Source organism: Pristiophorus japonicus, unplaced genomic scaffold (genome assembly GCF_044704955.1).
Source record: "Pristiophorus japonicus isolate sPriJap1 unplaced genomic scaffold, sPriJap1.hap1 HAP1_SCAFFOLD_1146, whole genome shotgun sequence".
NCBI lineage: Eukaryota > Metazoa > Chordata > Chondrichthyes > Pristiophoridae > Pristiophorus > Pristiophorus japonicus.
Window position 1 is genome coordinate 3,557 of NW_027250806.1, and position 13,566 is coordinate 17,122.

General features: G+C 47.8%; 1 protein-coding gene across 1 annotated transcript; it reads right to left on the reverse strand.

The window, feature by feature from the left end:
• Positions 1 to 8,690: 8,690 nt before the first annotated feature.
• LOC139241873 (zinc finger protein 664-like) lies at positions 8,691 to 11,348 on the reverse strand. Its single transcript, XM_070870111.1, has one exon. It carries the CDS (start codon positions 10,511 to 10,513, stop codon positions 9,923 to 9,925), a length of 591 nt encoding a protein of 196 aa, XP_070726212.1. The 5' UTR covers positions 10,514 to 11,348; the 3' UTR covers positions 8,691 to 9,922.
• Positions 11,349 to 13,566: the final 2,218 nt, after the last annotated feature.

Sequence of the window (13,566 nt, forward strand, 5' to 3'; positions counted from 1 at the left end):
TATGATTCTATGAAATGGTGACGGTCAGAGTGTCTGTATGAGGTGAAATGGAAAGTGGTCAGAGAGAACCCATCACCAAAAAAGGAGATACCACAGATCGACAGGGAGGAGTGTTGGAAAGATGGGAAAAGAGCACAGGCACCCAGACAGAGTCAGCACCATCAGCGGAGGAGAGGGAGGGGAACCAGTGAGTGTAGAACTGAACCCAGTCACAGTCAGCACCATCAGCGGAGGAGAGGGAGGGGAACCAGTGAGTGTAGAACTGAACCCAGCCAGAGTCAGCACTTTCAGGGGAGGGAGGGGAACCAGTGAGTTTAATCTTCATATAGATTAGACAAATCAAATTGGCAAAGGTAGCCTTGAGGACGAGTTCATAGAGTGTATTCGGGATGGTTTCTTAGAACAATACGTTGTGGAATCAACCAAGGAGCAGGCTATTTTAGATCTGGTAATGTGCAATGAGATAGGATTAATTAATAATCTCATAGTAAAGGATCGTCTAGGGAAGAATGATCATAGCATGTTTGAAATTCAAATTCAGTTTGAGGGTGAGAAACTTGGGATTCAAACTAGTCTCCTGAACTTAAAGGCAATTACAAAGGTATAAAGGCAGAGTTGACTAAAGTGGACTGGGAAAATAGATTAAAGGCTAAGATTGTAGACAAGGAGTGGCAGACATTTCAGGACATATTTCATAACTCTCAGCAAAGATATATTCCAGAGAGAAAGAAAGACTCTAAGAGAAGGATGCACCAACTATGGCTAACTAAGGAAGTTATGGATGGTATCAAATTGAAAACAAAGGCATACAATGTTGCGAAGATTAATAGTAGACTAGAGGATTGGGAAATTTTTACAAACCAGCAAAGGACGACTAAAAAAATAAGATCAATTACGAGAGTAACCTAGCAAGAAATATAAAAAGACAGTATGAGCTTCAACAGGTATATAAAAATGAAGAGAGTAGCTAAAATAAACATTGGTCCATTAGAGGATGAGACTGGGGAATTCATAATGGGAAATAGGGAAATGGCAGAGACTTTGAACAAATATTTTGCATCGGTCTTCACAGAAGAAAATAATAAAAGCATCGCAATAATAGATAAGGGGCTATAGGGAAGAAAAAACTTAAAACAATCAATGTCACTGAAGAAAAAGTATTGGGCAAACTAATGGGATTAAAGGTGGACAAGTCCCCTGGACTTGATGGCTTGCATCCTCGGGTCTCAAAAGAAGTGGCTGCAGAGATAGTGGATGTATTAGTTGTAATCTAACAAAATTCCCTGGATTTTGGAGAGGTCCCAGCGGATTGGAAAACCGTATATGTAACGCCCCTATTTAAGAAAGGAGGGAGACAGATAGCAGGAATTAGCCTAACATTTGTCATTGGGAAAATGCTGGAGGCCATTATTAAGGAAGTAGTAGTAGGACATTTAGAAAACCATAATCATCATCTTCGGCGGTTTTAGGAAAAGGAACTACAATATACATATGACGCAGTCAGAGACTGAACTCCAAACCTTCATCAACATCTTCACCAAGGCATATGAAAGCATGGGCCTTACACTAAACATCCGTAAGACAAAGGTCCTCCACTATCCTGACCCCACCACACAGCACTGTCCCCCGGTCATCAAAATCCACGGCGCAGCCCTGGACAACGTGGACCACTTTCCATACCACGGGAGCCTACTATCAGCAAGGGCAGACATCGATGATGAGGTCCACCACCGCCTCCAGTGCGCCAGCATAGCCTTTGGTCATCCCTTTTTGGTGTGGAAGCAAGTCATCCTCGATATGAGGGACTGCCGAAGAAGTGGTCGCCTGAGGAAGGGAGAGTTCGAGGATCAGGCCCTCAAATCGGCACCAAGCTTATGGTCTACAGGGCTGTAGTGATACCCGCCCTTCTGTATGGCTCAGAGACGTGGACCATATGCAGTAGACACCTCAAATCGCTGGCGAAATACCATCAACGATTTCTCCGCAAGATCCTGCAAATCCTCTGGGAGGATAGAAGCACCAACGTCCCCAGCATTGAAGCACTGACCACACTCGACCAGCTCCATTTGGAGGGCCACACTGTCCACATGCCCGACACAAGATTCCCAAAGCAAGTGCTCTACTCGGAACTCCTACACGGCAAGCGAGCCCCAGGTGGGCAGAGGAAACGTTTCAAAGCCTCCTTGATAAAGTGCAACATCCCCACTGACACCTGGGAGTCTCTGGCCAAAGACTGCCCTAAGTGCAGGAAGAGCATCCGGGAGGGTGGTGAGCACCTCAAGTCTCGTTGCCGAAAGCATGCAGAAAACAAGCGTAGGCAGCGGAAGGAGCGTGTAGCAAACCAGACTCCCAACCCACCCTTTGATGACTGTCTGTCCCACCTGTAACAAAGACTGTAATTCCCGTATTGGATTGTACAGTTACCTGAGAACTTTTAGAGTGGAAGCAAATCTTCCTCGATTTCAAGAGAATGCCTATGATGATGATGATGAAAAAGAAATCATGTTTGACAAATTGCCTATGATGATGATGATGATGAAAGGGAATTCTTTGAGGATGTAACGAGCAGTGTGCATTAAAGGGAACCAGTGGATGTGGTGTATTTGGATTTCAAAAAGGCATTCGATAAGGTGCCACATAAAAGGTTGCTGAACAAGATAAGAGCTCACGGGGTTGGGGGTAATATATTAGCATGGATAGAGGATTGGCTAACTAACAGAAAACAGAGTGTCGGGATAAATGGGTCATTTTCTGGTTGGGGTGCAACAGGGATCAGTGCTGGGGCCTCAACTATTTACAATCTATATCAATGACTTAGATGAAGGGATTGAGTATAATATAGCCAAATTTGCTTATGATACAAAGATAGGTGGGAAAGCATGTTGTGAAGAGGATACAAAGAATCTGCAAAGGGATATAGATAGGTTAAGTAAGTGAGCAAAAATCTGGCAGATGGAGCATAATGTGGGAAAATGTGAGGTTATCCACTTTGGTTGGAAGAATAAAAAAGCTAATTATTTAAATGGAGAGAGGCTACAAAATGCTGTGGTACAGAGGGACCTGGGGGTCCTTGTACAAGAAACACAAAAAGTTAGCATGCAGGTACAGCAAGTAATTAAGAAGGCAAATGGAATGTTGGCCTTTATTGCAAGGGGGATAGAGTTTAAAAGTAGGGATGTCTTGCTACAACTCTACAGTTGGTGAGACCACACCTAGAGTATTGCATACAGTTTTGATCTCCATATTTAAGAAGGCATAAGAACATAAGAAATAGGGATATATAGGGAATAAGGGATATACTTGCATTGCAGGCAGTTTAGAGAAGGTTCACTAGGTTGATTCCTGAGATGAAGGGGTTGACTTATGAATAAACGTTGAGCAGATTGAGCCTCTACTCATTGGAGTTTAGAATAATGAGAGGTGACTTTATTGAAACATATAATATTCTGAGGGGGCTGGACAGGGTAGATGCAGTGAGGATGTTTCTCCTCATGCAGGAATCTGGAACTAGAGGCCTTAGTTTCAGAATAAAGGAAAGCCCATTTAAAATGGAGATGAGAAGGAATTTCTTCTCTGAGGGTCGTGAATCTTTGAAATTCTCTGTTCCGGAGAGCTGTAGAGGCTGGGTCATTGAATATGTTTAAGGTGGAGATTTTTGAATGATAAGGGAGTCAACGGTTATGGGGAGCAGGCAGGGAAGTGGAGTTGAGGCCAAGATCAGATCAGCCATGATCTTATTGAATGTCGGAGCAGGCTCCAGGGGCCAAATGGCCTACTCCTGCTCCTATTATGTTCTTATGATCTCATGGCCCGGCATATCCCTCACTCTGCCATTACCATCAAGCCAGGGGACCAACCCTTGTTCAATCAGAGCGCAGAAGACCATGCCAGGAGATGCATCAGGCATATCTAAAAATGAGGTACCAACCTGGGTAAGCTGCAACACAGAACTACATGCATGCTAAGCAGCAGAAGCAGTATGCTTCCAACAGAGCACGGCTGTTGTGCTGAAGACGTGTGCTCCAGAACTAGCTGCGTTGCTAGCCAAGCTGTTCCAGTACAGCTACAACACTGGCATCTATCCAACAATGTGGAAAACTGCCCAGGTATGTCCTGTCCACAAAAGGCAGGAGAAATCCAATCCAGCCAATTACCGCCCCATCAGTCTACTCCCAATCATCAGTAAAGTGATGGAAAGTTTTGTCGACAGTGCTATCAAGCGGCACTTGCTCAGCAGTAACCTGCTCACCGATGCTCGGTTTGGGTTCTGCCAGGACCACTCGGCTCCAGATCTCATTACATCCTTGGTCCAAACATGGACAAAAGAGCTGAATTCCAGAGGTGAGACGAGATTGACTGCCCTTGACATCAAGGCAGCATTTGACCAAGTGTGGCATCAAAGAGACCTAGTAACACTGAAGTCAATGGGAATCAGGGGGAAACTCTCCACTGGCTGGAGTCATACCTAATTCATCAATGATCTTCTCTCCATCATAAGGTCAGGAATGTTCGCTGATGATTAGTTGCATTCGCAACTCCTCAGAAAATGAAGCAGTCCATGCCCGCATGCAGCAAGTTTCATCAGCCATGATCTTATTGAATGTGGAGCAGGCTCTTGGGCCAAATGGCCTACTCTTGCTCCTATTTCTTATCTTATGTTCCAAAACCTGGAAGACATTCAGGCTTGGGACAAGTGACAAGTGCCCGTGGCTGCAGTGTGTACCATCTATAAGATGCACTGCAGCAATTCGCCACGGCTTCTTCGGCGACCTGTACCATCTCGAAGGACAAGGGCAGCAGGTGCATGGGAACACCTGCAAGTTCCCCTCCAATTCACACACCATCCTGACTTGGAAATATGTTGCTTTTCCTTCATTGTCGCTGGGTCAAAATCCTGGAACTCCCTCCCCAACAGCGCAGTGGGAACACCTTCACCACACGGACTGCAGCGGTTCAAGATGCAGCTCACCACCACCTTCTCAATGGCAATTAGGGATGGGCAATAAATGCTGGCCTTGCCAGTGACGCCCCCATCCCGGAACGAATTTAAGGAAAATAATCCAAGCCCTGCAGTCACATGTGAACCCACCGGTGTCTCAACAGGTGGGTGAATTTATTCCCACACACTGCATATTGAAACAGCCTCTCTCCGGCATGAATGCGCTGATCGTGCATCAGCTGCTTTCAACTTTGAAAGTTTCTCTCACAGTCACAGTATTTATAGCAATTATTCTCAATGTGGACACGCTGGAGAGTTAGCAGTTGGGACAATAGAGTGAATCCCTACCCACACGTGAAGTATCTAACTGGTCTCTCTGTGGTGTGACTGTGCTGGCATGTCAGTAAATGGGACGATCGGTTGAATCCCTTTCCACATAGAGCAGTGAACGGATTCTCCCCATTACAAACATGTTGGTGTGTTAGTAGGCGAGATGAGCGAGTGAATCACTTCTCACACAATCCCTACATTTACACTGTTGATTCCGTCTGTCTGTGCGTGTGTCACATGGGCTAGACAACTGGCTGAAGGTGCGTTTACTACAGAACACGTGTGCTGTTTCTCATTGTCGTTGATACTTTTTTCCCCTTCCCTATCCAAAGGCCGATGATATTCAAGTCCTCATGCAATGGGCAACTGTCAGATCTTGTCACAATGTTTGGTTTCAGCTTCCCATCTGAAAATTCTCTCCTAATACCCAAAGTCGCTTCTTTAAGTACAGGATAGAAATTCGGAATAAGTGTTTTGTATCTGGTATTAAATAGTAGTATCAAATGTTGTGATTTTGCGCTCCAGTGATGAACCTTGTGATGTTTTACTATGTTAAATACGCTATATGAATGGAAGTTGTTTCTATAGATTATTCTGTCACCTCCTGTCTCTCCTAAACTCTAAATTGCTAATTCTGCACACTATCCCTTCTCCCTCCATCCTTACTCTCTAAAATCAACATTCATTAGACCATCTGTGATTTTGTTTCTCCCTTTCTCTCCTGAAGGTGCTGAACCTGGCTGTGTGCAATTGTACAGACATTAATTATATTCTAGTACCTGACCCAGGTCCAGCAGGAGCGCAGGGCAGATTCACCACAATGTTACCTGAGTCCAAGGGGCAAATTATGAGATTACATAAACCAGGCTTGTCTTCCCTGGAGTATCAAAAGTTACAAGGGGATTTGCCTGAGGTGGTTGATTTTGAAAGGAATTGTTAGGATAGGGAGAAACTTTCTCCGCTGGTGGGAGAGTCTGGGACAACGGGAAGTAACCTTAACATCGGAGCCAGGCCATTCGGGAGAGAAGTTGGGAACCACTTCTTCACACAACGGGTGGTCCAAATGTGGAACTCTCTCCCACACAAAGCAATAGATACGAGCTCAATGAATAATTTTAAATCTGAGATGTTGTGTATGTATAATATAAATATGCTCCTTGTACACTCAATGTACAGTTACATAAGATTACTGATGTACCTTCACACTGTATACTCTATGCTTGTACCACCAGAGTGTGCAACTGGTGGAGACCTCGGGGTCACCTGTACACGACAGGTAACCAGGTATAAAAGGGAGTTCACTTTACTGTACCCTCACTCAGGAGCTGTAATAAATAGACTAAGGTCACCACAGTTCAAGTACAATACCTTGCCTCATGGAGTCATTACTAGAGTGCTTACAGACACAATATGAGATGGGCAGATATTTTAGCCCAGGGTATTAAGCAATATGGAGGCAAGCCGGGTGGATGGGGTTAAGATACAGATCAGCCATGGTCACATTGAATGTCCTCCTCCTGTTCCTACATTGGTCATGCATGAACTGACGCAGTGAGTGTCAGCTGGGTTTCCACTGTGGTCGGCGTCACAGCCCAATCCAATCCTGTCCTCAACTGACATCCACACAATTCCCAGCTGAGGTCACCAGATCAGCATCGAGAGAAGGGGCACTGGCTGACCTTTACTCGTAGTTAGCCCCGTGGTACTGAGGCCAATTATATCTCCTGAACTGCAGTGGGGGTAGATATTTAAAGGGACAGTGACTCCCTTTCTCTGATTTTATATTTAAAGGAACAGGCTTGTTTACCTTGGGATGTCGGAGGACTTCACCAACAGAGCTCCAATTAGCAGTCGCTCCATTCTGCACTCAGTACAGGGACTGTAACCCTTTCTATTTTAGTGACTTAAGACTTTCAAAAATGTCTCACTTTTTTTGAAGCTGCATTTAATTTGTTTAATTTTGAAAGACATCAGAATTTTACAGAGTGACTAAGGTTTCATTTAAAGGTGGAGTAACACTTCTTTAAAAATATTCTGTTATAACCTTCCACCCCGCAAATTTAAAACACCCTGAACTACTGATTAGGAAGTAATCACTAAGGCCGCTTAGTTCCACCTCCGTAACATCGTCTGTCTCCACCTCAGCTCATCCGCTGTTGAAACCCTCATCCATACCTTTGTTACCTTTAGACTTAACTACTCCTGGCTGGCCTCCCACATTCTACCCTCCGTAAACTAGAGGTGATCCTAAACTCGGCTGTCCGCATCCTAACTCGCACCAAGTCCCGCTCACCCATTGCCCCTGTGCTCGCTGACTTACATTGGCTCCCAGTTAAGCAACGCCTCAATTTTAAAATTCTTATCGTTGTTTTCAAACACCATCATGGCCTCGCCCCTCCCTATCTCTGTAATCTCCAGCCCCACAACCACAACCCCTTCTCCACCCCATCCTGAGATGTCTGCACTCCTCTAATTCTGGCCTCTTGAGCATCCCCAACTTTAATTGTTCCACCATTGGCGGCTATGCCTTCAGCTGCCTGGGCCCTAAGTTCCGGAATTCCCTTCCGAAATCTCTCCACACCTCTTCCTCTCTTTCCTCCTTTAAGACGTTACTTAAAACCTACCTCTTTGACCAAGCTTTTGGTCATCTGCCCTAATATCTCATGCAGCTCGGTGTCAAATATTGTTTTATAACACTCCTGTGAAGCGCCTTGGAACGTTGTACTAAGTGAAAGGTGCTATATAAATACAAGTTGTTGTTACTGTTCACCAATAGAATTATAGAAAGGATACAGTATGGAAGGCCTTTCGGCCCGTCAAGCCCGTGCCAGCTCTCTGCAAGAGCAGCTCAGCTAGTCCCACTCCACTGCCCTTTCCCCACAGCCCCCTTGCACGGACTCTTTAGTCCCTGACCCAGTGGAACTTGCGCAGGATCCCACTCCATGTGGGGACAGGGCCTCGGGCTCTGACGTGTCAGTTCCGATGGTTCTACCCAGTTTGACTAGTTTGTCGTGTCTGATATAAACCAGCCCCACCCACAGTCACTGACACCAATCCCCTCCTGTCTGATATAAACCAGCCCCACCCACAGTCACTGACACCAATCTCGTCCTGTCTGATATAAACCCACCCCACAGTCACTGACACCAATCTCCTCCTGTCTGATATAAACCTACCCCACAGTCACTGACACCAATCTCCTCCTGTCTGATATAAACCCACCCCACAGTCACTGACACCAATCTCCTCCTGTCTGATATAAACCCACCCACAGTCACTGACACCAATCTCCTCCTGTCTGATATAAACCCACCCCACAGTCACTGACACCAATCCCCTCCTGTCTGATATAAACCCACCCCACAGTCACTGACACCAATCCCCTCCTGTCTGATATAAACCCATCCCACAGTCACGGACACCAATCTCCTCCTGTCTGACATAAACCCATCCCACAGTCACTGACACCAATCTCGTCCTGTCTGATATAAACCCACCCCACAGTCACTGACACCAATCTCCTCCTGTCTGATATAAACCTACCCCACAGTCACCGACACAATCTCCTCCTGTCTGATATAAATCAACTCCATAATCACTGACACCAATCTCCTCCTTTCTGATATAAACCAGCCCCACCCACAGCCAGAACCAATCTCCTCCTGTCTGATATAAACCAGCCCCACCCACAGCCAGAACCAATCTCGTCCTGTCTGATATAAACCTACCCCACAGTCACTGACACCAATCTCCTCCTGTCTGAAATAAACCTACCCCACAGTCACTGACAGAAATCTCCTCCTGTCTGATATAAACCTACCCCACAGTCACCAACACCAATCTCCTCCTGTCTGATATAAATCAACTCCATAATCACTGACACCAATCTCCTCCTGTCTGAAATAAACCTACCCCACAGTCACTGACACCAATCTCCTCCTGTCTGATATAAACCTACCCCACAGTCACTGACACCAATCTCCTCCTGTCTGATATAAACCTACCCCACAGTCAGACATCAATCTCCTCCTGTCTGATATAAACCAACCCCACAGGCTGTCAAAGATTAAACTCGGCCCGTTACTTGTCTCCATTCCCGGGCCGAGGGGATCGCTGTACCAGATGGGAGGGGCAGCATTTGGGGGCTCTCAATTCCCCATCAATTCCCATTCCCCTTTCTGGTGGATAATGGAGGGGCCACTGTGTGTAATGTGCAAGTCAGTGAGAATTGTCAGGAAGGATTAATCAGCACTTTCTAATTGGAGATGTTAATCGGTGGAACCTTTCAGACACTGAATTGTGGATTATGATAGATTAATATAGGATTGAAATGTTCAGAATTTTATTGAAAACTAATTTCTTATGAGAGTCCTTGAATTAAGGGGAAAGATCAGACAGCGATTCTAAAAGACTTACATTTATGAAGCACCTTTGACGACCACTGGATGTCTTAAAAGTGCTTTACAGCCAATAAATTACATTTGGAGTGTAGTCACTGTTGTAATGTTGGAAAAGACACTGCAGCCCCAACAAGTCAATCAACTATATATCCAAAATATTAAACTCCTGCCCAGTCATAGGGGTTATTAATATCAGTAGAAACAAACCTTAACTCTCAGAATGAACATGGTTTAGTCCTGGATGTGCCTGCAGTCACATGTGAACTCGTTGGTGTCTCAGCAGGTTGGATGATCGATTAAATCTCTTCCCACACACTGAACAGGTGAACGGCCTCTCCCCAGTGTGAATTCGTTGGTGTGTCAGAAGCTCGGATGAACGAGTGAATCTCTTCCCACACACAGAGCAGGAGAATGGTCTCTCCCCAGTGTGAACTCGCTGGTGTGTCAGCAGGTGGGATAAGTGAATGAATTCCTTCTCACACACGAAGCAGGTGAATGGCCTCTCCCCCGTGTGAATTCGCTGGTGTAGAGTGAGGTTGGACGATTGCTTGAACCTCTTCCCACAGTGAGTGCAACTGAATGGTCTCTCGTCAGTGTGAACTCGCTGATGTGTCTGGAGAATGGACGAGTGAGTGAATCCCTTCCCACACTCGGAGCAGGTGAACGGCCTTTCCCCAGTGTGACTGCGTCGATGATTTTTCAGCTCAGACGGGTAATTGAATCCCTTCCCACATTCGGGGCAGGTGAATGGCATCTCCCCGGTGTGACTGCGTCGATGAGTTTCCAACTTAGATGGGTAATAGAAGCCCTTCCCACAGTCCCCACATTTCCACGGTTTCTCCATGGTGTGGGTGTCCTTGTGTGTCTCCAGGTTGAACGATCAGTTGACGCCTCGTCCACACACACAACACGTGTACGGTTTCTCCCCGCTGTGAATGGTGCGATGTTTTTTCAGGCTGTGTAACTGGTGAAAGCTCTTTTCACAGTCAGTACACTGGAACACTCTCACTCGGGTGTGTGTGTGTCTCAGGGCTTTTCCAGTCATACTGATGTTTGAAATCTTTTCCCACAGACAGAACAGGCAAACATTTCTCCTTCCACGTTAAATGGCTGCTGATATTCAGGCCCTGAGGAATGGAGAGACTGTGTGATATCTTGACGTGATGTTGGGTTTGAGTTTCCCGGCTGTAAATCCTCCCCTTCTAATATCCTGTAAAAAGAGTTTACACAGAATGAAATAGAATGAGAGCAGTCAGCTTTTGCCCTGGGGCGTTGAGTTGATGTTGGGTGTGAGTTTGCGGCCTGTAAATGCTGCCCTTCTCACAGCCTGGAACAGCACTTTACAAAAGCCCTGACTGTGAGTCCAGGATAGAAATTCACAACATTCTCTCCTCCTGGTTCCTGGCCCAGGGAAAGGCTGCGCATGCGCCCTGCTGCCCCTGCCCCAGCAAGATGGCGGCCGTTCCCCGGCCTGTCACCGGGAGAAAGTCCCGCAGCTACCCCTCCCCCGGGGGCCCCGCTCGGAGCAAAGGCCGGAGCTTGTTGTTCGGGGCCTGAGGCCCACAGTGAGGCGGATAATGTGGAGTTTGGCCTGGGGCCTCCGCCCATCTCTCACCCACCGGCCGACCGATCGCGTATGCTCAGCTCACACTGCCCGGCGGAATGACGGCAGCTCCGGACCAATAGGAAGACCGAGGGCGGGGCTGGAGGACCGAGCGGGCGGTTGGTCCTCCAACCAATCAGAGTGTGTGGGGGGGCGGGGCTGAGCCCGGATCTCCCTCACTGAGCATGCGCGGGCGGTGGAGACAGACTCCGGTCGGACAGGCGGTACCGGGAGACGGGAAGAGATTGTGAGCGCAGCGGAGGAATTGCACCCGCGGCTAGGCTGGGATTCTTTATAAACTCCCGGTGTCGACCTCAGGTTCCGTCTTTGCACCGCGGTGACAGGTCCGGCCGCGCGGGGTCACTGGCCGCCATCTTGGACAAGGCGGGGTCACGGCGCATGCTCTGGCTGGGAGCAGAGTGGCGGGGCTTCAGGGTCCCTGTTCCCAACCGGCTCCCGGAGCCCGGGAGATGGAGCATCCTGGGTAACAGGTGCTCAATGGCCTTCCCCCATTCGCAGGCCGCAGGTGATGTTTGCTCCTAGAGGGGTCGGTGGGCCATGGAGATATTCAGTGTGAGAGGCTGCAGCCCCCGGATAGTTGCTTGGAGGGGCTGCTCCTCTTGCTGACACTCAGCCCCACGCTCCCAATCCTTGGCCACCCGCAGCGGAGGGGCAAGGGTAAGACGGAGGATCCTCTCCTGGACCAGCTCTCGGGGCCTGGCTCATACAGCAATTTAATGAGTGTCTCCCCGTTCTTGGCCAGCAGTGGGGTGGGGCCTTGGGTGCTTGGGCCTTAGGTGGACGACATCATCATCATCATAAGCAGTCCCTCGAAATGAGGATGGCTTGCTTCCATGCCAAAAAGGGATGAGTTCACAGGTGTTTCAATGAGGGACCTAATATTCCAGATCCTAAACTACATTCTGAAGGCTGGAAGATGCCTGTGCATGGATTTTTTTAACGTGTGATGACCGTTGCACACCAGCCACCATACGAGCTTGACAGAGCTCCTTGGTCCCGTGGCAAGGGTTAACCAGGACGACTGGAGACCAGCTCTGCTGCATGGACCTAGTGCGCTCACATATTGCAGTGTGGGCTGGCCCGTACTGCCACTGGGCCTTCGCCTCTTCTGGGCCCCGAACTCACGCCTCTGCTGGGCCTCGATCACGTCCCTCTACAATCTCTTGCAGCTCCTTCGCCCCGACCTCGCCGCTCCTGCTGTACCTGCCCACGCTCCAATCACCGACCTGGACCTTGATGACATCCCTCTTCGCTGCCGTCGCCCTCCTGCACCAGCTTGCGCTGTACCTTGCCGTGGTATGCCCCCGCGCTGCTCATGGCTGCTGCTCGCAACTCCTTTTATGGCTCCAACCTTCCGCTGATAGTCTCTCGCAGGTCGGGGCCTTAACTGCGGTGAAGAATCCTCGCACGTCATGGCTATCGGCCAGCTGCTGAATCTCCTGTGCTCCCTGCTAAAGTACAGCATCCCCACCAGCACTTGGGAGTCCCTGGCCAAAGACCGCCCTAAGTGGAGGAAGAGCACCCAGCAGGGCGCTGAGCACCTCGAATCTCATCGCCGAGAGCATGCACGAAACAAGCGCAGGCAGCGGAAGGAGCGTGCGGCAAACCAGACTCCCCAGCCACCCTTTCCTTCAACCACTGTCTGTCCCACCTGTGACAGAGACTGTAATTCCCATATTGGACTGTTCAGTCACCTGAGAACTCACTTTTAGAGTGGAAGCAAGTCTTCCTCGATTTTGAGGGACTGCCTATGATGATACAGCAATTTGTAAGTCCAGAATGGACAGGCCCATGGGGGGTCACTCTGGATTTCTATCTCTCCTTCATGATCAAGAAAGAAGGGAAAGAGAAAACGGGAAACACAGGCTAGTTAGCCTGACATCAGTCATTGGGAAAATGCTGGAATCCATTACTAAAGAAATGGTAACCGGGCACTTAGAAAATCATGGTATGATCAGGCAGAATCAACATGGTTTTATGAAAGGGAAATTGCATTTAACAAATTTATTATTTGAGGATGTAACTAGCAGAATGGATGAAGGGAAACCAGTGGATGGAATATTTTTGGATTTCCGAAAGGCATTTGATATAGTGCCACATAAAAGGTTTCTATGCAAGGTAAGAGCTCGTGGAGTTGGGATAGAGGATTTGGTTAACGGATAAAAAACAGAGAGAAGGGATAAACCCGGTCATTTTCCGGTTGGAAGTCTGTAACTAGTGAGGTGTGAGTGCTTTGGCCTCAGCTATTTACAATCTATATTAATGATTTGGAT

What these genes read in the sequence shown, in the direction of transcription:
- LOC139241873 (XM_070870111.1), bottom strand. Translation starts at nt 10,513, where the DNA reads ATGGAGAAACCGTGGAAATGTGGGGACTGTGGGAAGGGCTTCTATTAC.